The 26,987-nt window shown below is 40.6% G+C and overlaps 2 protein-coding genes across 2 annotated transcripts; one reads left to right on the top strand and one right to left on the bottom strand.

Moving 5' to 3' along the window:
- Positions 1-5,844: 5,844 nt before the first annotated feature.
- LOC105034155 (adenylate isopentenyltransferase 1, chloroplastic) lies at positions 5,845-7,991 on the top strand. The gene has a single exon (XM_073259326.1). It carries the CDS (start codon positions 6,298-6,300, stop codon positions 7,309-7,311), a length of 1,014 nt encoding a protein of 337 aa, XP_073115427.1. The 5' UTR covers positions 5,845-6,297; the 3' UTR covers positions 7,312-7,991.
- A 4,871-nt stretch (positions 7,992-12,862) lies between these two features.
- Positions 12,863-26,224, bottom strand: LOC105034147 (nuclear pore complex protein NUP43). Its single transcript, XM_010909194.4, has 5 exons — positions 25,455-26,224; positions 23,929-23,998; positions 15,469-15,703; positions 13,420-13,493; positions 12,863-13,292 (listed from the first exon to the last, which is right to left on the bottom strand). Exons 1-5 carry the CDS (start codon positions 26,093-26,095, stop codon positions 13,218-13,220), a joined length of 1,095 nt encoding a protein of 364 aa, XP_010907496.1. The 5' UTR covers positions 26,096-26,224; the 3' UTR covers positions 12,863-13,217.
- Between the last annotated feature and the right edge of the window lie 763 nt (positions 26,225-26,987).

Below are 26,987 nucleotides of genomic sequence, written 5' to 3' on the forward strand. Positions count from 1 at the left end.
AATACATGGAGAGGTAATTCAGCCCATCTTTCTGTATTCTCATAAAAGTAGAAAACTCCATCATAAATTAAATTAATTGAAACATGTCAATAAATAGTGTTATATATCAAATATGACCATATCATACAAAAGTCTATAAAAACTGATCATTTGTAGTCTGCTCATTCTTAAAGCAAATCAATATCATTCATGTAGAACAATCATGTCATCAAATATCGAAGTTAGGACATTCAAAATTATATTTTCTTTTTTAAAAAAAAGAAAATAATCACAATGGTTTGGAAAAATTTTGGAAGCGAAACCTTAACTCTAAGGTATTATGGTTGGTGTGGATGTCAATCATATGCAAAGATAACTCCAATTATTCTATTATAGTAGATACCATCAAAATGTTTATTACCATTGTAGCGAGTATAACAGTTAATGTTGTTTTCCTCAGAAAAAGTAGTATTATAAATTCTTTATAGAATAATAACTATTATGTATAATGATTATTATAATGGTGTTATAATAAAAAATAATGGATATAGTGAAAATAACAACATTTATTCACATTATACAACACATCATTTTAACACTAAATAGTACATGCTAATGATATTTTCTTTTCCCATTATTATATACGTAATGTAATGGAAGGCCGTGGAAATCATTATAATAGTCATTAGAAAAGTGAATAATTCCATCACGAACAAAATTGGAAAATAGCAAAACTAAAATGAATTGTCACATCTAACCCAATCATACTAAATCTACAAGGAACTGATCATCACAATTGCTGTTTTTCTCTAGCAAATCAATATCATCCATGTAGCCCATTCACTTCCGCAGGAAGTGCGGAAGGAAAAGTGATGCAATGTGCACACAGTGAGGTGATCATTGCTTAATTTGTGAAAAAGAGGGCGGCATATATTACCACTTCCCTTCAGATGCTTCAGCGGCTTGAATTTAACTACTCTTCTTTTCTTCTAAAATACATTTCACCGTCTTTGGAGGAGGTACTGCCAAATGCAAAGAAACGCATAATTTTCTATGAAGAATCATCCCTGCTGGCCAAAAAGAGAAACACTTAAAAATTAAGAAAAGCATATATACAAGTACATGAATCAACGGAATAAAAAAGAAAGATTAAGAAACAGAAAGAAAAAAAAAAAAATGAAGAAGGAACAGAGGGAACCTAGTAGAAAGATGCGCTTTAATTAAATAATTTATTTTGGAAAAAGTATGCTTATTCTCAATCTCCATATCGGAAGTATCTTTATGTTATTCGGCACGATCTTTTCATGTTTTAGGCAAGGTATATGTTCTGCCATGCCTGCTATTAATGCACAAGAAAGGTTCCTAGCTAACGCTCACGAAGTACTCGCTTGTTCATTCAACATTCAATCACCACTAATGTATTTTACTAATTTCAATCAGTTATACTAATTTATTCCTACACATTAGTGGAGGAATTTTTCTACTGCAGGAGCACAATTAGCATTTGTTTCTTCAAGCAAAAGGCCGATTATCTTTAATTTGCTACGATGAATTTGAAAGATTTGGCTTCACTCAAATATAGGTCAAACTTGGACAAACAATATGCAGGCCATCTTCGAGAATAGCATCTAGCTCAATATGTCCTTCTTGGATTTGCAGCACAGGGCAGGAGAAAAGTTCGATTTTACTTGGCTCCACAACTCGTAGAATTTTACTAAAATATTTAAAATAAAAGAGACACTTCACCAACACTAATTATCACAAAACTTATTTTATGAAGAGCCATGCAGGCATGCATTTAGTCTTGCATCGGTTGTGCAGTAGGGAGATCATGGATACTTATGTAAAGTCAAGAATTGCAAAATATATAATACCTTCTAGCTTACTTTTTTTAGATAATATTATAAATCAATACAAATAGTATCAAAGCAAACTCAGTCATGATTCATATGGACTAGAAGACCCTATAGTATGGACCCATATGAGACTGACCGAGGGGCAATGATAGTTATCGTTTAGTTTGATTGGATTTAAATCCTTAGTCTGTCGAGGATAACCACGCGAGCATATATCTAGTTCTATATTATTTATTTGCTACGAAGATGTAGATATTTATATAGGGCAAAAGGCCCAAAATGACGTATTCTAGCTAGGGATGGCAAACGGATCGGGTCGGTCATAAACGGATCGGGTCAGAAAATAGTCAACCCAAATCCGACCTGTTTATTAAACGGATTAAAAATTCAAATCTGAACCCAACCTGTTTATTAAACAGGTAATCTGATCCGACCCATTTAACCCGTTTATTAAATAGATCAAATTAGGTTAGGTTAAACGGGTTAAACGAGTCAAGTTAAATGGATCAGAAACAGGTTAAACAGATTTTAAACAGGTTAAACGGATCTTAAATGGGTTAAACAGATTAAACAGATCGGGTTAAATGGGTCAGAAATAGATTAAACAGGTTAAATGGGTTATCTGACTCAACCCAACCTAAATATTAAATGATTAAACGGGTCAGATATCTAAAATCTATATCCGATCCAATTATTAAAGGATTAAACGGATCAATCCGTTTATGATCCGAATCCATTTAGCCTAAATTCAAATCTGTTTATGGCAGGTCGAGCACAAGTCGGATTGATGGATCGGATCATATTTTGCCAGCCTAATTTTAAGCAACTCTTTTAGATGAGGTCTTGTGTATTAGCATCTTCTTTGTGCAATTGGTACGAAGAAAAAAATTCGAAAGAAAGAGATTAACTTGGTTTGGAATAAGGCTTTGCTTGCCCAATTCTACCAACATAGAACGATTGTATTGTCACTACCAGGCAAAATGAGTTGTAGTGCCTCCTTATGACAATGGTGAGTTGGGCCTAGCTTTGCCACCTCTTGGTTAGTTCAACTCAGCCACGTGCACTCATGCTAAATCACATTCCAATATCTTATCACGGAGGGTGTTGCATGCTAGCTAGCTAGGTTAAGCTTCAAAGAAAATACAAATCCCATACCAACTTGACTACGTTTAGTGCGTGCAAAAGCTTTTCACGACTTTCCTGATCTCATCTACAATAGTTGCACTGAACACGTTCGACTTTTTTCTCTCTGCATCGTATTCAAAAATTGGCAACAGCTATTGACAGTTGGGAGTTCTCAGAGGACCTTTCTTATCTAAAAATTAATCCTATATACCATATAAACCAAAGGTAGGTTCAGTGCAACTTAAAGACCTATCATGATGGCCACTTGCATAATTAAGATACAACTGGCCATTTTTTTTTATTTTTGACACTCCTTCACCAAGTGACCTTTCTCAGCACACGAAAGACATTAGGCAGAATTGTATATAAATCCCCCTCCCTTGGTCTGAATATCAAATACGACCTAAGTAGGTGGCTTTAAATGAATAAGAAAAGCTTATCCAAATGCACCTATTGACCAATTAAAACCTATTACATACGCAGATCCAGGAAATTCCTACAACTTGAGCTATGAGGATCTGTTGTTGAGAAAACATATCCAAGGTGTTATTTCCAAAAACTCAAGTAACCTGGTACTGGGGTTTATAAAACAGCCATGATCTTCCTATTCTTCCTTCTTTTTACATCTTTTGTCTATAGAAGAGCACGAAGAGTTATATTTGCTCCATTTTTCTGACCCTACCAGGCCATGGGTAAACACAGTCGCTTGCCCATCATGTACCAAGAAGAAAGCACTTTTCATAATACCAGTAAAACTGGTGCTTGTCAACTTTAAAAATTTATCAATATGGAAATAAAAATATCCTAGTTTAAGCATTTCGAGTTTTATCGAGGCATAGTGGTGGATAAATTTACATATACAATTTGACCAATAACTCTTACCAAAAATTAAAAAATAAATAAATAAATAAATAAAATATGTAAGCGCAACGCAATCCGTCTTTTCTCAGGATGGGAGTGAATGAAATATGATACTCTGAGATTGGTTAGGACGTGAATTTTGTGTGTCAATTCTTTAGTTTAGTTATGATCACTCTTTCCTGTTTGTTCCCATTGATTTTTATTATTTTTTATATTTTTATTGTCTTTATTGCTCTGTTCCTCAACCGATTCTACGTGGTAGAGACAAATTTGATGGTTATTGCCGTGCTCCTTTCATCGTAAATGCATTCCTTTTGTGCTTGAATATTGTATTCATTGATACATGTATTTGATTGGAGATAAAATTTTTATAATTAGACTGGTTATGATCGGATTGTCATCACCTACCATGTCTTCGAAGCATGCCACGTGCATGTTAAAATATTAAAAAAATATGAATGGATAAATTTTAAAAATATTTAAATAGTTTTGATAAATATTATATAATTTTTTAAAATTTATTTATTTTTATTTTTTTAATATTTTAATATATATGTGGTATGATTCAAAGATGTGATAGATAATGATAGTTCGATCATTCTCTTTTTCATGATTATCGATTCGATCATAAAAATTTTATCTCTGGACTGGTGCTGTCTGTCCTGCTAGTTTTCTGCTTGCAAACATATTTATTACCATGGGGCATGTACAAAAGCACCACGAAGGGAACGTGTTTCATTACACTAGCCAAAAGGCCACACGTGATAGCTGGAACAAACTCGCTATGTCCTATTCCAACTTTTAGTACTCCCCGTCAGCTCTAGTCGGTGCCTTCGTATCACAGTGAAAAGCTCAAGACATAACCCTTCATTGGTGCCATCTCAGAAGATTCCCCTCTTTGAGGCCAGCCACCTTTACGTTTTGAGCTCCCTTGGTCCATGACAAAAAAGAGTCACCATCCTAAAGGTACTATGAAGTTCTTTGCATCCGGTCAAAGCAGAGCAAAGCCATAGCAGATAGCTAGTGACAACCCTCGCTTAGCTCCCTCCTATCCATCACACTTCCTGCAAGGCAATCCAATGCCCCTTTCCTCAGGGAGCTTGCAAGAACAAGAAAAGGTTGAAGGAAGCCAACCCCAAGGTGAAACGATTAATGAATAAATAGGTAAACACCCACTTGTATGCCCCAATGTAAACATATTGATAGGAAGCATAGCAAGATACCACTTGAATTGAGCTCCCTTTTGGGAGCATATATGCGAGACCATGGTTTCTCCTTGCCAATTTGCCATGGTCCTCGTGATCATGCAATGATTGACCTGTGCGTGGGGGCCAAAAACCAGCCAGAGGTGTAGCACCTACTACAACCAATCATCGCATGAGCATAATAGAAACTACACTCAATTTGTTACAACGTTGCCAAATGCAATGTTTGAACAAAAATGATGAAAAATACCAACCCTTTCTGTACCATAAAACACAGTGCATCACAACACAGTGGTCGTCGGTCGCCAAGTCGGCCAATCGGTTCGCATGGTATCTTTGGGGCGAAAGAATATTCAATCTTCTTTCATCTTGTAATATCAACCATTAGATCATATCCTACACAGACCACTTCAATCTCCTTATTCATCCATTGCAAAACGATCATTGTGTGATCCAATAGTGGATTAGGGAACCCTTCTACAAACATACAACCCCTATCCTTGGCCAACACCCACCATTCCCCCCTTTGCTGGTCTGGTCAAGCAGCTGTGGCCACCTGGCTAGCTGCAAACAGACCAGCCCACCACGTCTCCTGCGTTTAGGACGGACAGCCCCTGAGTAAGGTCGAGCCCAAAAGCACCAGGTATGCTCCGTTTTTATGCTTCCATTGATATTATCCACCACACACCATTTATATATAGGCGCACTATGAACTCGCAACCGCCAAGAAAAGGACTTGCTAGCTTATTGCCTTCAGAACACAATATTTAATGCAGTAACACCTAGGCGCATGGCCTTTGAGTTGATTAACCTAAAACTTGATTAAAATATATAGGATGGGTTAGCTCTTGCACGTGCATATATATATATATATATATATGCACACACACACACATGACACTTGGAGCGGTATACAAGGCTAGTGCGGGGATAACAAACCAGGGTAAGAGAGAGAAGGCAATGGTTGAGCGCGGGAGCGAAAGAGACCCAGGTCGAAAGTTTAGAAGGCCAACAACAACAAGAACAGCATGAAATGAAATAGCTGGCTGACCGACCTCAGCTACAATTGCTCGGACGTGAAATAGCATTCCTTCTTATCTCATCGTTTTGACTCCGTTTGTACAATGAGATCATATTAACAAATACTTGACATGCCCGTTCCCCCACATCCACTGCTTTCTATATCCTCTCCTCCATTCTCTCTTCTTCCTCCTCCTCCATAGAAGATCGTAAACAAAATTATTGTAACAATCCGGTTATCATCGGCCTATATGAGAATTTTATTCTCCAAAAGCGGCAGCACCACCAGAGCTTTTCTTTCCCCATTCCTCCAGGGGCTCGAGCGGCCGGCGGCGACGTCGAAGTTCTCGTCAGGGCATCCGAGCGTGACGACGGCGGTGGAAAGCAAGAGCCACCGCCACCACCTCCACCTCTTCTACCATCCCCAGAGAGCTTGTAGCGGCCGGCGGAAGGAGAGCGTGGTAGTGATCATGGGCGCTACCGGGACCGGCAAATCGAAGCTTTCCATCGATTTGGCGACCAGATTCCCATCGGAGGTGGTGAACGCCGACAAGATCCAGGTCTACCGCGGCCTCGATATCACCACCAACAAGATCCCTCTGGCCGAGCGCTTGGGCGTGCCGCACCATCTGCTAGGAGAGCTCGACCCGGCGGCCGGGGAGCTTCCGGCGGCGAAGTTCAGGTGCATGGCGTCGTCCGCCATCGAGAGGATCGCCGCCCACCGGCGGCTTCCGGTGGTGGCGGGCGGGTCGAACTCGTTCATCCACGCGCTTCTGGCCGCGCGGCACGACCCCCGGGTGGACCCGTTCGCGTTGGGGGATCGCCGGCGGGGAAGGCTGGAGCGGTTGCGGTACCCATGCTGCTTTCTCTGGGTGGACGTGGAGGCGGCGGTGCTGGCGGAGCACCTGGACCGGCGGGTGGAGGAGATGGTGGCGGGTGGGATGGTGGGGGAGCTGGAAGCGTACTTCGCGGCGGAGGGGGCGGAGCCAGGGCGGCACCCGGGCTTGGAGAAGGCGATCGGGGTGATGGAGTTCCGGGAGCTTTTCCAGAAAGGGAAAGGGACGGCGGAGTACGCGGCGGCGGTGGCGGCGATCAAGGCGAACACGCGGCGGCTGGCGGAGGAGCAGTTGCGGAAGATAGGGAGGCTCGGGGAGGGGGGGTGCGGGTGGGCGCTCCAGCGGGTGGACGCGACGGCGGCGGTGGAGGCCCGGCTGGGAGGGCGGGGCCGGCGGCGGAGGCGGCGGCGTGGGAGCGGGACGTGGTGAGGCCCAGCGTCGCCGCGGTGGAGAGGTTCCTGGAGTCGGTGGTCAGCTGAGTTCGTGGGTTCTCTCTGGCTCTTCCCTCTACTCTCAGCCCAGGCCGGCGTTTTTCTGAAAAGAATGAGAAAAGGTAACTGAAGGGGCCAAAAAGGAACGGGAAACGTCTAAAGGGAAGGCTGCGATCTTGCTTTTTAAAATTAGTTTTCAGAATTTTGCCCGGGGGAGGGTGAGGCAGGATTTAGCGGGGAGTCGGGGCACAGGAGGCGGCCAATTTTGGCGCGTTCGGACGCCCTGACACGAGCGTGGATGCCGACTGAGTCGTGGAGGTGGGGAACGGAAGGGACAGAGCTGTAGAGCGTCCGAGAAGCAAAAATTAAAAAATATATAATACTAGTAAAACAAATGCTGTCATCTCGGTCACTGCATCTTCTTCCCGTTCCCGTCCTCCATCTCTCTATTTTCCTACTTGGGAAGGGAAGCACGACCACATTTTAGTTGTGGATTTGAGAGATGGGGAGGGAGATTTGCCGAGTGTATTGTCGGGAGGCGTGTGATGTGGGTGGAGGCGAACACCTACATCCCCAGCACAAGTACGAATTCTTCTGTGCAATCGGTTTTTTAAAAATAAAAAATAGAGCTCTTTTTTGGAGTATCTTTTCGCCTAGAGAAAGTTGTCAACGATTATTCCTGTCCTCAGGCATCTTTTCCGTGCTGAATGTAAAAACCCCAGTTCTTCCCTTTTATTTCACTCATTATTTCCACTAATATCTATAAGTTTAGATATATATTTTGACCTACAAGTTTACATCAGCTTATACACCAACCTACATCAACAGGCCTATATCGGCCCATATACCGACCTGCATCAACGAGCCTATGTCGGCTTATATGTCGACCCACGTCAGATGACTTAAGAGACTTGGCGAAGAATTATAGCTGAGCTTAAGATCTGAGCTATTGAAGCTAGTTGGAAACAGAACACTTACAAAGAAATCGAGCAATGAACAAGCAAAAATAAGATAAAGACTGAATTTTCGTTTCATTATTTTCAAGAAGGTTTACATAAGAATAAAAAGATGAAGGAAAAGTACAAAACCATATCTCATATACATCCAAGTTGGAAAGATGTCTATCATCCTCTTCCTCTTCCTCCCATTCTTCCCCCGCCTGAGAAGACCCTACTTCAACGACAGCGACACCTCCAGGGATGATAATTGAGCTGAGCTCAATTTGAGAATGTAGATTGCCAACCATCTCCTAGCCGATGTTAAAATATTTGTTGAAGGAGTCTGAAGCAGTCTCCAATACCTTAGCACGGAACTCGTCGGAGCTTTTATAGTCCACGACGGTTTGCCATGCCTCTCCTTAGCCCAAACAATCAGCTTCTCGATTTGGGCAGTTCTGTTCTTTGCCTCAATAACTCTATCCTCGACCTGAGAAGCTCCATCTTCAACCTCCGCCATCTTGCCGCTGAGATGGGCTATTTTCTTCTTGTCTTCCTTTTTGAGCTAAGCAATCACGGTGTCGGCTTCTCTTTTCAACCCCCCGAGCCTCTGCAGTCTGCTCCATTGTAGAAGTCAGGGCCTCAACGACATCAGCCCTCCCATCAGCTTAGGGCTGGAATTGGGCTTGAGCTAACTCAATTTCAGATCGAACTTTAGATTAGATCTGAAACAGTTCAGACCGATCTTAGATCTAATTATAAGCCGGACTCAAACCTAATTATAGGTCAAGCTCGGGTATATTTTTGACCTAGTCCGGACCTGAGCCCGAAGTCTAGCTCGGTCAGAAATCTAATTGTGCCTAATCCCACGGTGAATAACATGCCATGTTAACCTCTAGATCCTACGGTGAATAACACGCGACGTTACCCCTGTATTTCATAAGTTCCCAATTGCACACTATCCACCATGCATATGTTTTGAGATTTGTTCTGACCGACCCCAAGATGAGGATCAAGTATTTGGAGATAGTGCAAAGCCAGGATACCATTACTTCAACATCAAGATCCACACATCCGATGTCATCTACACCATCAACGTCGATAGAGGAGAAGCTACAGCATGGTGAGCCAGGAGGGAGGGGGTGTGTAGCGCAAAGAAGTTGCAGGCACCATCAGTAGAGAAGTCACAAGTAGTGGGAGGCAGAGGAGGCACAGACACCAAGGGGGCTGGGGGAGCGGGATTAAGGGCAAAGGAGCCACAAGCATCAGGAGACCGAGGACGAAGGAGCCATAAGTATCGAGGGGGAGAGGGACTGCAGACAGAGAAGCGCGAGTAGAGGGAGGCAGAGGAGCCACAGGCGGGCGAAGGAGCCATAGGTGGTGTTAGGGGTGGGGGTGGGTGCGGAGAAGCCGCGAGCAAAGAGAGACGAAGGAGCCATGAGAGGATTTGCTGAGATTAGGATTTTTTTTTTTTTTTAAAGATTTAAGAGAGGGAAGAGAGAGCTAAAAATCTGATTGGGCTAGCCCAAATTAGATTCAGGCTTGGGCTCAGATTGGGTTCGGGCTAGGCTCGGGCCCGAGCTCAGATCAGGCTCAAGCTTGAGTTTTTTAAAATTTTTGGGCCTAAGCCCAGCCTGAAACCCAAAAAAAAGTTTCAGACTGGGCTTGGGCAGAGATGTGGCCTAGCTTATTTCCAGCCCTATCTCAGCAAAACGAGCTAGGGCCTCGATGTCCTTCCTCACTTTCTCAGTCGTTGCCTACTTTGTTTCTACTGAGATCCTCATCCGTTCAACCCTTTACGATATGGTAGCCACTTCTTATTTTTCTTTAGCCAAAAGATTGGCCTATTGTTTGACACCTTGCTCCTCTTTCGAAGAGGTCATGAGTTGGAGGTGCACTTTGCCCAACTGATGGAATTATATGTAGGACATGGTTTGGTCTAGTTCATTGTGATCCCGCATGATTTGTCATGATTCTTGATTCAGGATGATGGGCGATGTTAAGTACTACTTGATTGTGTAACCCATTGCCTTATGCTCTTTGGTCAAATAAAAATGAGGAAAAAAATGAAATGAAAGAAAGTAATTAATTTTATCTGTGTAAATGCATTGTGCAATTCATCATCCAATAGCTATGAACAAGCTACACCAAAACCTAAATTACAATGTTTCAATTCAAATAACTCTACCAATCTACAAGATAGCAAGGAATTTGAACACATAGCACTAAATGGGACTGTCTAATATATTAAAAAGAAAATAACATAGAAGGCATGTTTGGTCAAAGGGAGTCTGATTCTGAAATGAAAATAAGTGAGTTATTCCAGCTATTTGGTTGGAGCAAATTTCATTCCAATTCCGTAAAGAAATAGAAACGTCCTATTCACTAAAATTCAATTCAAACTTTTATCTAATATTTAAATTTTATTTCGATTTAAATCATGGACCAGATCCGTCAGAGAATACAATCGTTCTGATTTTCATTCCAACTCATTTGGCTTACAATCCATTCCGATTAAGATAGCGAGCGAAGCGCACCCTAAAACAAATGCAAGCCCCGAAAGAAGAATGGGGCAGAAGGAGCTCACCATCTTGGGGAGACGGGGCTGCCTCTCGGCGTTCTTCGCCAGCAAATGCTGTTTTCCGTACCTCTGTCTCGCTATAATTCCCTTCCCGTCCCCCGAAAACGCTTCGCCGACGCCTTCAACTGAAGGAGCAAGAGAGGGCTTCTCCTCAGAACGAATCGTGAGTGGGAAAGCTATACCATGTGGGTCTTCATCTTGTAGCCTTTGGCAGCGAAAACGGTGAGATTGGAAGAGAAGGGAGAAGGAGAGAGAAGAAGGCCAGGGAAGGAAGAAGATAACCTCAGCAAGCAGACAGAAGACGCCATTTTTCTCTTCTTTCTCGAAGGTGCTGTCACCACAAGTGCATGTCGTTGTTCGGGCTCCAGCAACAATGTTGCCGCCGGTTTGGAAATTACTGTCATCTGGTGCGAAGGAGTACACATTGAACATGGCTAAGGTGCTCTTGTTTTGGCTACTTTTTATTGGCTCTTTCGGCCATAGATTCAATTAATATTTGAAGATTATGTTCTAGGTTGTACTCTGTATCACATGTTCTAGTTGCTTAAAATTATCAAAGCCAGGAAAATTTACTGGTGTAGAGATCCATGTGGATTATTAAGAAACAATTCAGGCAAATCCATTGATCTGAACTTGCCTCCAAATTTACTCCTATGCTTTGGGGAACTACCAGCTCAAGGTTTATACTCATGATTTATTACAACGCAGAGCAATCAGTTTAAAAATGCCCGGAAGAATGGGCTTTCTAATCTGAGGCAAGTTTTAAACTTGTGCAGTTCTTTATATTTTCTGGTTAGACAGATGAGTTCCAATGAGAAATTAACCGCCATTGTAGCCAAGGCCTGGTAAGTTCCCATATGCCAGTACCATATAAAATTTCTGATTTATTGTTAGATCCAAGCATTAGGAATGCAAAGGATTGCAAAAGGAAAAAAAATGCATTCTTAATGGATTCGCTAGTTTAAGATCATTGTTTGGAGAGAGTAACTTGGAGAGAGGTTAATGAATTTGTCCATCAAAACTTGAACGTTTTTAGCTGGTTAACTTTTACTTGGCACTATCCACTTTTTGATAGCCCATCTGTTAAAGCCCTTAAGAGAGAACCATTAAGGAGTACCATGTAGCATTATACTGCACCCAGTTCTTGATCACGTATTAGCTGTCTTAAATTTGTAATCCGTTTGTGGTTAACATTTGTTCACCAAGATAATCTCACTTCAATTCAGCTTGCTAGCCAATAAATAGTTTGCACTTGTTAAGATTGCTGTATATTTTAATCAGGAAATAACACCCCTCGGACCAAAATTTGCTAGCTTTGAAACTGCATTCTGCTGGTTATAACTCAGTTGCTCAATGGACTTTTCCTTTCGATTAACAAACTTCTCTAGAACATTTTCTGAAGAAAATAATGAAGGATGGCTCTTAACAATCATGGTTGATGGGCAGCATTAATCTTCACTCAGGGCTTTGGTGTCGTATACATAACAGTTACTATCGGTAAATGCAGTAAAGATTTATAATCAAAATACTAAATACATGGTAAGTGACTCCATGAAGAGAATGAGGACAAACAGATAAAACTGAATGTTACTCAAATAGGTCATAAGATAGCATTAATCTTTACAAGGGCTTTCATGCCTTATTAGAGATCACAATTGAATTGCCGTGCAAAGCACAATGGGTATTTTAACTTAAGGGGCGGGATGCTGTTCACATGTCCTTGAAGTTCTCTTGAAACTTCTATCAAAGAAGCTCCAAACCAACGAAACCACAAAAGCACCAGTCATAAATTTCATTCCTATTCCATGATCTCACGAAGCTTAACCAAGAAAAAAGAGAGAAGGGCCATTCTATGCCTGAAAACGAACACAAAGTCTACTAGAATAAAATGGAAAACGACAGATTGCAAAACCTGGTTAACAAGTCTAGCTGAAAATGCCCCCAGCAACGTTCCATCAATGGAAACTCTGCACTGCTGCAGGTTTTATCTGCCTGCGCAGCAGAATTTTCCAGGAAAATGTAGAACTGCCACGGTCACAAGCTTTTCATAGCTTCATAAAATTTCCAAGAAGGAACTAGATACAGTTTCTTTAGAATGCCTTAGGATGACACAACATTTTTCCGAAAATTATAATGACTGATTCCTTGTCCATCTTGGAAGCCTCAGATACAAATGTTTTAGTACATCTGGGTAGTCTTACCTCAGAAACAACAAAATAAGGACATTAGGTGATAAAAGCTGCAGCAAAGAAATTCCATCGTTGGGATAACACGGTTCGAGATGAAATGGGAAAGAGAAGGTCTGGAGGAAATTTGCTGATCCTGTTGAAGCAGTCCCCACGCCATGATGACACAGAGGATACAATTTTACTTCTAAGCCATCAATTTTCAGTATCTAACCATGGTCTCTCTTGATCTTGTTAAGATTCCTATGCTTTCCCACTCCAGACCACAAATCACATCCTGTAAAAATAATTCATCATACAAATATCATGCAATATATTAAGTATATAAATAAGTTTTCCCCCAAAAAAAAATACAGTTGATTTTAAGATATCACAAATAATTTCTCCATTTTTTTCTGACTTACAGATGGATTCTGAGGATCTATGTCAAAGGCATTGATAGCACAGTTCTCTGCTAGCAGTTCGATGGGTTCCTCACCTGTGGAATGAGAAATAGCTCAGCTAAATTTACACATTACAAGGAAATAATGATTTTTGATAGATAATAAAAAACACAACAAAAGAGAGAAAATGAAGCAACAAGATAACAGAGCTTCAAGGTAATGATGGCCACAACAGACCAAAGAATCTTGCAAATGCAAAGCACAGAAAATAGAGATTAGACAAACAGGTGATGAAGGAATATCAAACATACTCCCAAATCTCCTAAAAAAATGGGCAAAAGTAGGTGTTTAAATCTCTTATGATCTGCTAGGGCTGAGCACGGTCGGGTTGAGAGAAAAATTTGATCCGATCGAATCCAATTGGATTGAAGAAAATCCAACCCGCTGCTGACCGTTTATCATATATAAACTGTTTGAAACCGAAGTTAACGGTTTGTAGCGGTTTCGGATGAGTTGTATTGGTTTGGACTTCAATGTTGATCCAATGTTGATTTTAAATATCAAAAACTAATACACCATTTAATTCATATAGAAACTAGGATATAATAATTTCATAACATCCATAAGTTAGTATATAACATGTCATAATTGTCAATTTCCAATTCTCCAAATAGCCTAAATATTGAAAATACTATATCGGCCGGTTGGGTTCGGTTTCATACAGGTTAAAAATGCAGAAACCGAATCCGACCGTAATTAACCAAATTTTTTATGAATCACAATCCGATTCAAGTTCGATTTCACACAGGTTTGGTTTCATACGAGTCAAATTAGGTGGGTTTCTTCGGATTTCGGTTATTTGCTCAGCCCTATGATCTGCATCACACCTTTTCTCCCTTCTTGAAGCTGGTATGATGCAAGAATATGAAGAATAAGTCTGGAGACACCAAGCAGTCCAGAGGAAGTAATCACTTACATGCCAAATGTCGATGTCAGAACGACAAGTTTTAATAAGAGAAGATTAGGACATCACCAGGTAAGTTTGTCTAAGCACTTCATTATCTCATTTCAGCTTCTTAAGGATTAAGATGGCAGCACTGTGGAGCACCAACAAGAACTAAACAACTTAGACTACTCATTACAAATGTGCCCTCTAAGATAAGAGCACCAAACCACCTCACCACCCCATAAAATTGCTCAATATCAGTAAAACTTTCATGAAAACAGTCTTATCATAAATCCATCCTAAACTGCTCTAAAATCATACATCTGAAAGCACCTATTTTGGAGAGGTTGAAGAGCCTCTCTAACCACCAGAGACAATCCAGGCCTCCTTCCCAAATACATCCTAAATTACATATTACAATATGTAATAACTTCAAAAGACTTAAAGAATGCCTGTATCAAGAAAACTTACTAATAAATTTCAATTTAATTGGTGATGATCTACTAGAGAGAGAGTGTGTGGTGGCACAGAAAAGTGAGTTTTGCAACAGACTTGCCCAAAAGACTTCCACATCTATTGATTGCGTCAGGTAGGAACTGAATTATATGCATGTAAGGAATATACAGTTCCACTACAGAACCACTAGTGATTATTAACCACTGTAATTTCCAATTTGATTTGTTGATTGACAAACATATTATGACATGTACAGAAATGTCATGAATAGCTATGAGAAAATTAACTTAACGACCGGAAATAGTTACCCAGCAGGGACATGACTCAGGGAGTGTCTCCTATAGTCTCACTGTGTAATTTATGAGAAATGCATTAAGTAGCTCATAGCTTATCATAGTAAACCATCCTCTATGTAAACAAGTGACTTGAAGTGCCATACAGTATACAAAAATAATGAAATATCAAGTTGAAATACACATTGGACAGAGAAATAAACTCAGATCCTTTCAGCAAGTCAAGCACATTCTATGACAATTTTGTTTAATAATAAAATGCAATCACCAGCAATTCCCAAAATAACCAGCTATTCTCGGAATTCAATAATGTTTTCTGTTTCATGATTATCAAAAATGGTAGTGTGCATCATCAGATATTTAGATGTAGGAAACCTTGTTCAAGGACTGCGAGGATCCCATCTTCCGAACACATCATAATAGGTAATATTCTTGTGGAAGGAGCTGAGTTGATGTTTGAGCTATGAGTGTAGCTATCATACTGGACCTCCCAAACGTCACTCTCAGAGATGGGTTGGGTTGTTTCATTTAGACTAACTCCTGAGAGCAGAATCGGCTGCTGCTGCAAGCGAAGGTCCCAAGCAAATACTGTACCAGAGGAGCCACCAACCTTCAAGGATTCAAAGGAACCAGTAATCATGATATATAATTAACCATCTGAAACAAGATTTCGAATGGTAAACTGAATGGAACTAAACAACAAAGACCAAACAGAAGGTATATCTCTGAAGAGATTAGAATGTCTAAGAAAAACATTATTTCAAATAATTTTAAATATTGTGGGATGAGGTTGTCCCGCCTTTTCCATGAAATGGGACATTCCACATACTGACACCTTGAGATGGTGGATGTTCGTTTCCCAACTTGTCCCGTCCCCACACTCAAGATGGTGGGATGCCCCACCATCCCACCGATATTTAAAACCTCAGCCAGTCATTAGCAAAAGAATATGCAGTAACAATAAGCGCATTAAATGAAAGAAACCATGTGGGCAGCAGAGTGGGTGGGGAACCCCTTTGTTGGTGCCATACTTGATATTAGCTAATTGGTGCGGACACCAGAGCCATCAAAAATCGGCAACATAATTTAAGTTCGATTTGGATCGAAGAAGCCTCATTAAATTGATTCTACTTCAGTTATTTATTTTCAGTCAATAAATTTTAATGCATTTGGCTTTGGGTCCATAGGGCCATACTTGGATTTGTCCACGTCACCTTTGGAGCCACCACTCTCCACATGTCAAGAGAAGAATATGCATGCCAGCATATGCCGTGCTCATGCCAAGTTGTGTCAAGCATCAAGCACCCACATGAAATTCCATTTCTTCCTTAGAATTCCTTAAGAGTTCTTGGCTACTTACTTATTTTGTTGAAGGCTGATTTCTTTCCTATGGTAGATTATAATGCTTTACTTTTTTGTGGAGGGTTGATTTCTTCCTTGTAAAAATAAGAGATTCCTAAACAAATAGGACCCTTAGAGTCCTATATAAATCCTTGTATCTTTCATGAAAAAAAACAATGAATGATTTTACAAACTCCACAAATACTTGTGTCAATCGCTCCGAGAGGAAGAGGGTGTGAGACCCAAAATCGCCCCACAAGGGGAGGGTGTGAGGCCCACTTTCTATCCTATTCCTTCTACTTAAGATTCAGTGTTCCTACGACTTTGATCGACTCCACCATCTACCCACGCAAGCCTATTCCGTCAAGAGAAGATCTGTCTCCTCCAGAATTTTCATCTGTCGTGCTGAGAGAAGGAGTGATTTCTTATTCTACAGATCATATGCTGTCAAGGACCTTCGTTCCTTAACAGTTGATCTTTGATTTTTTTTTAATCCAATGTTGGTAAAGACCTAGTTCTTTATCGATGGATCTGTTTGGTTAAAAGATTAAGAGCCCTAATCATAGTAGTTTCTTAACTACCACGATCCGGATTCTTATCATCTTCTTGGATTTTCTCACGGGTTTAATGTTTTATTTTCTCTCATTCCATTCTTATTTCTTTTTTTGCATTTACTCGTGAGCATGTTTAATTTCTGCTATCTGTTTATGAAATTTTCTATTGCTAATTGTTTACTGATCTCTCGAATGGCATTCGTCTGTATCATTTAGATTGATCTCGCTTTAGTCTCGTATCAATCAATCACGCCTCCTGAGCAGAGTATAGGCAACTATACTGTCTGTCCTGGGAATAATGAGCCCCTGGCCGGACGTGATTTGTTGTTGATGAACAGAAGAGAGCTTGATTATTAGGATTGATTTTCTTTTTAGGATTGTCCCGCATCAATTTGGTATCAGAGTAGGTTGATTAGGGCTTTAGTTTAAATTCAGCAATTTAAATTTTCGCAAGTTAAATTTTCGCATTCTAAATTTCGTACTTTACTTTCAAGCATTTTAATTTTATTGCACCTTATTTCTGCATCTTAGAGTTGCATGACCACTAGATCAGGTACCTGATACCAACATCCTACTTCCCCACCCAACACCAATATGGATCCCAATATAGCAGCCATCATTAATGCTCTGACTGAAAAGTTTGATGACATGAAAAATTTTATAAAAGCCATGGATGAGAGAATAGTGGTATTAGAAGAAGCTAGGCAGAAACAACCTGAACCTGAGTCTCTCCGACTACCTATAGGACAAAGAGGTAGGAATCTAGAACTTGATCGACCTATAGGGGCACGTCCGCACCATAACCAGTTCGATCAAGATGAGCATATTCTTAGGAATGTGAAAGTCGAAACCCCAAGTTTTGATGGTTGTCTAGATCCGAGAGAGTACCTAGATTGGGAATCAGGTATGGACCACTATTTTGGATGGTATGAAATGTCTGAAGCAAGGAGAGTTAGATTTGCTAGGATGAAATTGATGAGGCAAGCCCGACTTTATTGGGAAAGTGTAGAGCGTCTTCTCAATCAGAGAAGACAAGATCCGATAGAAACCTGGGATGAGATGAAAGAAAAACTCAAAGAGAAGTACCTCCCCACCTCTTACCAACAAAGACTTTTAGATCAATGGCAGAGGCTTACTCAAGGGAATAGATCAGTCACCGAGTATATCACGAGATTTGATGAATACCTCATGAGATGTGGAGTAGCCGAAGATAGAGTTGTTACCTTATCTCGATTTAGAGCTGGATTACGAGAGGATATTCAGCGTGAGCTCTTTCTGCGAGAGGTAACCACGTTGGAACAAGCTTATCAACTTGCCTTAGATTTTGAAAGATTTTCTAGATATTCGACTCTCCGTCGTCCTGAACCCAACCGAGTAACCCCTTCTGGATCGAGACCTAATATTAATCAAACTCCTAGTAACAGATCTCCACTTACAAATCCTATTGGGAGAAAAGAAGATAAAGGAAAAGGAGCTATAGGAGAGTTATCAAAAGGAAGTAGTTCTCGATCTCATTGCTTCAAGTGCCATGGTTACGGTCACTTTGCTGCACAATGCCCCAACCGATCATTATTCGTAAAAGAATTAGAAGGAGAAACTCTAGAAAATATTGAGGAGGAAGTTTATGAAGCTGATCCAGATTTAGCCGAGCAATTTGAGAGTACTGAGGACATCCTAGGTTATGCCACACCTGAGTCAGACCTTAGGCTTGGAGTCGTTAGGTATGTCCTAGCCCAAACTAAGGAGAGTGAAGACTGGCGTAGGACCTCTATTTTCCATACCTTCATAAAATTTGGCGATAAAATTTGTAAGGTGATCATTGATAGCGGTAGCTGTATCAACGCCATCTCCACTGACACGGTTAAGCGATTAGGATTAACTCCTGTAGATCATCCTAGTCCATACCGTGTGTCTTGGATTGATTCCTCCTCTATTCCCATCAAATTTAGATGTCGTGTGCCCATCCAGCTTCATTCCTATCAGGATCATGTGTGGTGCGATGTCTTACCCATGGAAGTCGGAAGTATCATATTAGGTCGGCCTTGGCTATTCGACAATGATGTTACGATTTATGGCCGTACCAACTCCTGCAGCTTTACTCATCAGGGTAAGAAGATCACGATTAATCCTTCCCCACCTAAGGCTACTAATAGAAAGATAGGCGATGGACCAAAAGAAAATCTTAAAAAGAAAAGCCTCAATCTGATAGGCGCTAAAGAATTAGAGACGATCATGAGTGAAGGATCACCAGTTTGGATGCTTGTTGCTAGAGAAGTTCGTGAGGATTCTAAGGTGGATTATCCTAAGGAAGTAGCTAGCCTTCTTGCTGAGTTTCATGATGTCTTTCCTGAGGATCTTCCAGATTACTTACCGCCTATGAGAAACATTCAACATGCCATTGATTTAGTTCCTGGATCTACCCTACCCAACTTGCCCCACTATAGGTTGAACCCTAATGAGCATGCTGAGCTACAAAGACAAGTTGGAGAGCTGATAAAAAAAAGATTTGTGAGGGAGAGTTTGAGTCATTGCGCGGTTCCTGCACTACTGACTCCAAAGAAGGATGGTACATGGAGGATGTGCATAGATAGCCGTGCCATTAATAAGATCACCATTAAGTACCGCTTTCCCATCCCTAGGTTAGATGACATGTTAGATATGATGGCCGGATCCACTATCTTTTCTAAGATCGATCTTAAGAGTGGTTACCATCAAGTAAGGATTAGACCGGGAGATGAGTGAAAAACTGCTTTCAAGACAAAAAATGGTTTATATGAGTGGATGGTGATGCCATTTGGATTATCTAATGCCCCTAGTACCTTCATGAGGTTGATGACCCAAGTACTACGACCATTTATAGGAGTATTTGTAGTCGTATATTTTGATGACATTTTGATCTATAGTCGAACTAGGGAAGACCATTTAGATCACCTCCAAAGAGTGTGTCAAGTTCTTAAAACAGAAAGCTTGTATGCTAATCCTAAGAAGTGCGCTTTTATGACAGACCATATCATCTTTTTAGGTTTTGTTGTTACCCCCAATGGTGTATCTGCTGATCCTGAAAAGATTAGAGCAATAGTTGAGTGGCCGGTGCCCAAGAGTGTGCATGACGTGCGGAGTTTTCATGGATTAGCAACTTTTTATCGTAGGTTCATAAAAGAGTTTAGCACCATAGTCGCTCCCATCACTGACTGCATTAAAAAGAAAAATTTTGAATGGACTAGAACAGCCAATAGAGCCTTTCTAGACATTAAGGACAAGATGACTCATGCCCCAATCTTACGTCTCCCTGATTTTTCTAAGGTTTTTGAAGTAGCGTGCGATGCGTCAGGAGTTGGGATTGGTGGTGTCCTTAGTCAAGAAGGTCATCCGGTAGCATACTTTAGCGAGAAACTTAACGATTCTAAACTCAAGTATTCTACCTATGATAAGGAGTTTTATGCGGTAATTCAAGCTTTAAGATATTGGAGGCATTACCTGTTACCGCAAGAATTTGTTTTGTACTCTGACCATGAGGCCCTTAGATTCCTGAATTCTCAAAAGAAATTGAATCATAGACACGGTAGGTGGGTCGAGTTTTTGCAAGCCTATACTTTTGTTTTGAAACACCGTGCAGGTGTAGAGAATCGTGCTGCTGATGCCCTGAGTCGTCGTCATACTTTGCTGTCCACCGTTAGTATAGAAGTTGTTGGTTTTGATAAGATTAAAGAAAATTATGAGTGTCCAGATTTTGGTGACATACTTACCGTTTTACGTAAGGGGCCATCTAGAGAACGTAGTGAATATACCCTTCAGGATGGTTACCTATTTAGAGAAACTAGGCTGTGTATCCCCCGTACATCTTTGAGAGATTTTTTAGTTTGGGAATTACATGCTGGAGGATTAGCTGGACACTTTGGTAGGAATAAAACTATAGAGTTGGTAGAAGCCCAGTTCTTTTGGCCAAGCTTGAAAAGAGATGTCGCCCGAATTGTTGCCCAATGTAGAACATGTGCCGTGGCCAAGCAGAGAAAACAAAACACCGGCTTATATACACCCTTACCTATACCAGACTGTCCTTGGCAAGATGTTAGTATGGATTTTGTTTTGGGATTACCTAGGACAGCCAGGAAGCATGATTCCATTCTAGTGGTTGTAGATAGATTTTCAAAAATGGCCCATTTCTTGCCCTGTTGCCAAACGTCTGATGCGTCGAAAGTTGCAAGGATATACTTTGATGAGATTGTTAGACTACATGGATTGCCTAAAACCATTGTTTCTGATAGGGATGTTAGATTTATGAGCTACTTTTGGAAAACCCTATGGCATCTTTTAGGCACAAAACTAAAGTTTTCTTCTGCCTATCATCCGCAAACAGACGGTCAGACCGAAGTGGTTAATAGGAGTCTTGAAAATCTTTTGCGTTGCTTGATTGGGGAACATATGGGTAACTGGGATCTTTTGCTGCCCCGAGCCGAATTTGCATATAATAGCTCTGTTAATAGGTCCATTGGCATGAGTCCTTTTGAAGTAGTTCATGGATATCAACCTAGAAAACCAATAGACCTCATCCCACTACCCATGCATGCTAGGATTTTCGAATCTGCAGAGTCATTTGCACAGCATGTCAAGAGTCTGCATAAAGAGATCAGTAAAAAAATTAGTATGAGTAATAAAGTTTATAAACAGAATGCAGATTCTCATCGACGTGTTCAAGAGTTTGCAGAGGGAGACTATGTGATGGTTCGATTGAGGCCTGAACGGTTTCCTCCCGGAACCGTGAAGAAGTTACATGCCCGAGGAGCAGGTCCATTTAAGATCATAAAGAAAATCGGATCAAATGCGTATGTTGTGGACCTACCTTCTGATTTTGGAATTAGCTCTACTTTTAACATTACAGATCTTGTCGCCTATAAAAAACCAACTCGGATACCTAGTGAGCCATTTGAGCCTGAATCAACTTTTGAGAGCGAACCTATCCCTGAGTGTCCACCAGCCAAAATGTCAGCAAAACACGATCAGATTGAGAGAATTTTGGATGAGCAGATCCTTTCCACCCGGAGTCGAGGCTATCAGCGGTATCTGGTCAGATGGCGAGGTCGATCGGAGTCTGAAGATACCTGGATCACTCGAGAAGAGCTGCAACGCATTGATCCCGATCTACTTGAGCGTCACCAGAGCGAAATCGACCCACACTCGACAGGGTCGAGTTTTTCCCACCTCGGGAGAATTGGTGCGGACACCAGAGCCATCAAAAATCGGCAACATAATTTAAGTTCGATTTGGATCGAAGAAGCTTCATTAAATTGATTCTACTTCAGTTATTTATTTTCAGTCAATAAATTTTAATGCATTTGGCTTTGGGTCCATAGGGCCATACTTGGATTTGTCCACGTCACCTTTGGAGCCACCACTCTCCACATGCCAAGAGAAGAATATGCATGCCAGCATATGCCGTGCTCATGCCAAGTTGTGTCAAGCATCAAGCACCCACATGAAATTCCATTTCTTCCTTAGAATTCCTTAAGAGTTCTTGGCTACTTACTTATTTTGTTGAAGACTGATTTCTTTCCTATGGTAGATTATAATGCTTTACTTTTTTGTGGAGGGTTGATTTCTTCCTTGTAAAAATAAGAGATTCCTAAACAAATAGGACCCTTAGAGTCCTATATAAATCCTTGTATCTTTCATGAAAAAAAACAATGAATGATTTTACAAACTCCACAAATACTTGTGTCAATCGCTCCGAGAGGAAGAGGGTGTGAGACCCAAAATCGCCCCGCAAGGGGAGGGTGTGAGGCCCACTTTCTATCCTATTCCTTCTACTTAAGATTCAGTGTTCCTACGACTTTGATCGACTCCACCATCTACCCACGCAAGCCTATTCCGTCAAGAGAAGATCTGTCTCCTCCAGAATTTTCATCTGTCGTGCTGAGAGAAGGAGTGATTTCTTATTCTACAGATCATATGCTGTCAAGGACCTTCGTTCCTTAACAGTTGATCTTTAATTTTTTTTTAATCCAATGTTGGTAAAGACCTAGTTCTTTATCGATGGATCTGTTTGGTTAAAAGATTAAGAGCCCTAATCATAGTAGTTTCTTAACTACCACGATCCGGATTCTTATCATCTTCTTGGATTTTCTCACGGGTTTAGTGTTTTATTTTCTCTCATTCCATTCTTATTTCTTTTTTTGCATTTACTCGTGAGCATGGTTAATTTCTGCTATCTGTTTATGAAATTTTCTATTGCTAATTGTTTACTGATCTCTCGAATGGCATTCGTCTGTATCATTTAGATTGATCTCGCTTTAGTCTCGTATCAATCAATCACGCCTCCTGAGCAGAGTATAGGCAACTATACTGTCTGTCCTGGGAATAATGAGCCCCTGGCCGGACGTGATTTGTTATTGATGAACAGAAGAGAGCTTGATTATTAGGATTGATTTTCTTTTTAGGATTGTCCCGCATCACTAATCTAATGCTTCTAAAGTTTGTAAGTTGTACACAAGTAAACCATTTACAGGTTCAAGAAGTTAAGCCTCCAAATCCATAGGTTTGTCCCGCTCACTTAAATTTAAAATTAAATGGTAAATGTAGTCCTAGAGCCTTCTGCATTGAAAGTGATAATTGTGCACTGCATTTCATATTTCAAGGCTTTGATGAGGCATATGATTATCATCACTGTGCACCATTAAAACTACCTAAGTCAGTGGTTTTAAGCATAAAGCTACCAAAGAAAGAAGGATTAGAAATCTTTATATAATTTTTTCTACTTATGGTGACCTTTATATGTATTAATGTCCCTGTCCAACACAAAAAATGTACTCTACAGGATGTCAAAAATTCTATTCTGGATATGCATATTGATGTGACAGGTAAAATAGAACATATTCTTGTATCTGACATCTGACATTAAATTTAAAAAAACTGCTTCTAAAGACTGAATAAGAAGCCTTGTTACCACACATATATGCTTTCGAGAAGGATGAATATCAATGGAATGCACAATGCCAGTCAAACTTCCTCGTGCCCTGCAGCATCAGCAAGTTTAAAAGAATTAATATACATAACAGAGCATGGCCGAACATTCTGTGTTGCGGAAGGATAAGAAGCACGAGATCCTCATAGTCAAATGTTCAGTTATAGTTTCTTCAACACATCTCATGAAGGACAGTAAAATAAAATACTTTAATGTTAATTCAAAAAAAGACATATGAATACAGTTTGTTTGAAAGTTCCAGTGCATAAGAAGGCCTATCAATGGAGCGACAGGTCCAGGACATATTTCATTTTTTAATATTAGAAGATATTGCAGGACAACAAAAGGCACCAGAGAGAGCCATGACTTGGAAAGAAGAAACTGTTGCCTTGCTTACACAAAGCAAGTGTTAATGCCCATAAAAGTTACGGGTATCGTCAAGATGCACACTACCCGAACACAGCAACAGACCATTTGATGCACTGGCATAGATCGAAAGAATTTGCTGCGCTATGCCACCAATCAATAGGTCATATAATAATAATTCTGCCATTACAGTGTTCTGTAAGGAATCAAAAGCACTTGATAATCCTCAATGTCAAACATCTATAGACCATGATAGTATAAAGATATAAGGAAAACATGGTGCAGTTAAGCCTATGCAAATCGATTGGCTCTTTGGTGTTTGAACTTAAAACAAGTTGTGTGCCTAACAAACTAATACACTTCCATGCTTCCTCCTGTCCAGAAACAACCTAAGGAAATGCCAATGCTTTTGCTAATTTGCCTTCTGATCATCTCAGCTTAAATAACAAAGTTGACATGGTAGTTTTTCCTTGTGACTATTCCAGCCATCCAAGTTTCTTAGGAGGCCTTCAAACTGCCTTGACAAGAAATTTGGCCCAGAACTAGATGGAAGAAGTTCTCAAAATCAAGTGGATAATTTTTTGATCCATTAAACTGGCTAACATTGATGTGATACAGAATGCAAGCTCAGGTTATCTAAAACTTCATGCAATTTAGGGCCTACGCTTGTGGATCCATTAAATTATAATAAGATTTTATCAAGTTGGGCACAACCATTATATATAATCTTTCAAGAATTCTTATAGATAACACTACTAATGATAAGAGGGTGAAACCAGATTTGTATGTATATGTTCCATTTCACCAATTTCGAAAACAAAATGATTGGTGACTCCAAGCAATGAAACAAGTCCATTTTGGTACAATTTATTCTTGTGAGTCTGAAGCATTTGATAAGTCAACTGACTGATAGACAAGAATCAAGTTTAATTGCAAAATTTGAATATGTACTCTCCAGTTTTCACCAGCTAGAGAAACTCTTGGCATCCTCTACAGGATAACAAGGTAAAAAATTGTCACAAAAGGACGAATTTTAAAGCACAGTAACAAAACCTACATGAGATAGAATCATCCTCGTAGCATTTCAAGACTTCAAACAGTCTAAAAAGCAGAATTTTTAACATCAAACAACTTCGACTAACCAGTTTCCCTTGAACTGAGAGACCAATCCTCCAGGCTTCCTCTGATCCCACCATTGGACCCCAAACCCTAACCCTCCCGTCGCAAATTCCGCCGGCGACGCCCATCTGGCGGCCATGTAGGAGACCAAACCCCGGCTGTCGTGGACCCTCTGGTGGTCCAGCCTCGACTCGCCAACGGTGACCAGGTTCACCCTCCCGTCCTCCCCCACGCTCACGCACGCCTGCCCGCCAGCCTGGAGGTCGACGGCCGAAATGGGGCCGGCGTGCAGCGAGCGGTCGTCGGCAATGGAGAGCTCGGAGTCGATGGACCCGTCGACGGGGTCGACGAAGAGGAGGTGGAGGGAGCCGGCGAGGGTGGAGGCGGCAGCGACGAGGTGCTTGTGAGGGGTCTGGGAGGAGCGGAGGGAGGAGATACGGGAGGGGGAGGACCAGGAGGAGCGGAGGTCGAAGAGGGGACTGTTAGGGTCTGCGGCGTCGACGGTGAGGGAGTGGATCTCGAGGGAAGAGGAGGCAGCGTCCGTGTCGTGGACGGCGGCGGCGACGAAGCGGTCGAAGGCGGAGAGGGGGGAGAGCCACCGGACGGCGTCGACGGATTTGGACTGGGGGAATCGGTGGAAGTGGAGATCACCGGATCTCGCCATTTCTTCGTCTCCTGTTCAGGGTTTATGATAGGGTTTAACGAGCATAAATACCAGTGCTTGGTAATGCTGTTGTTGTTCTTCTTTTTCCTCCCCGCCCCGCTTCTATGTAGACCGCACTGATGACGGAGTCGGCTGCCTGTTTCCACACCGATGCAGTGTATAAACCGATGTCCACCGTAGAAGTAATTCTTATTGCCATGGATTTTGATCCCAATATTTTAAAAAAATAATAAATAAAAAATATTTTAAAATTTTTATTAAACAAAAAATAATATTAAAAAATTATATAATAAAATAGACATTCCCTCTAGTACGTTAGTAATAAAAATACTAGTAGTTTATAATCCCGTGCGATACACAGAATGTTATTTTTTTTAAATATTTTATTTTATTTATCTATCCTATTATATCTATTCTATATATATTTAAAAAATAATTAAAATAATAAATAGATTGTATTTTATGCATAATATGAATTATAAGTTATCAGATAAATTTTATTACAATCAATGATCTTGATTCCACAAAGTCCCTTCATAAACCCATCATTTCTTACTATTTTTATTTTTAATTATTTTTTAAACTTTTTTCATCTCTCTATCTTCTCCTCCTCCTCAGCACACCCTCCAACTCTCCTAATAATAAAGTGACAATTTGTCTGTCGACCACCACTATCACTATTGGCAGCAGCATTTTCCAGCTCGAGTTGGAGAAAAAATATAGCAATATGGTGATAGATGGAGATCTTGTGAAATTATATTTTGTGCATAGTATAGATTATAAGTTATCAAATAAATCTTATAAAATTGACGACTTTGATTTCGCAAAGCCCCTTCAAAAACCCATTATTTCTTAATATTTTTATCTTTAATTATTTTTTAAACTTTTCTAT

This window comes from Elaeis guineensis, chromosome 6 (genome assembly GCF_000442705.2).
Source record: "Elaeis guineensis isolate ETL-2024a chromosome 6, EG11, whole genome shotgun sequence".
NCBI classification, from domain to species: Eukaryota; Viridiplantae; Streptophyta; class Magnoliopsida; order Arecales; family Arecaceae; genus Elaeis; species Elaeis guineensis.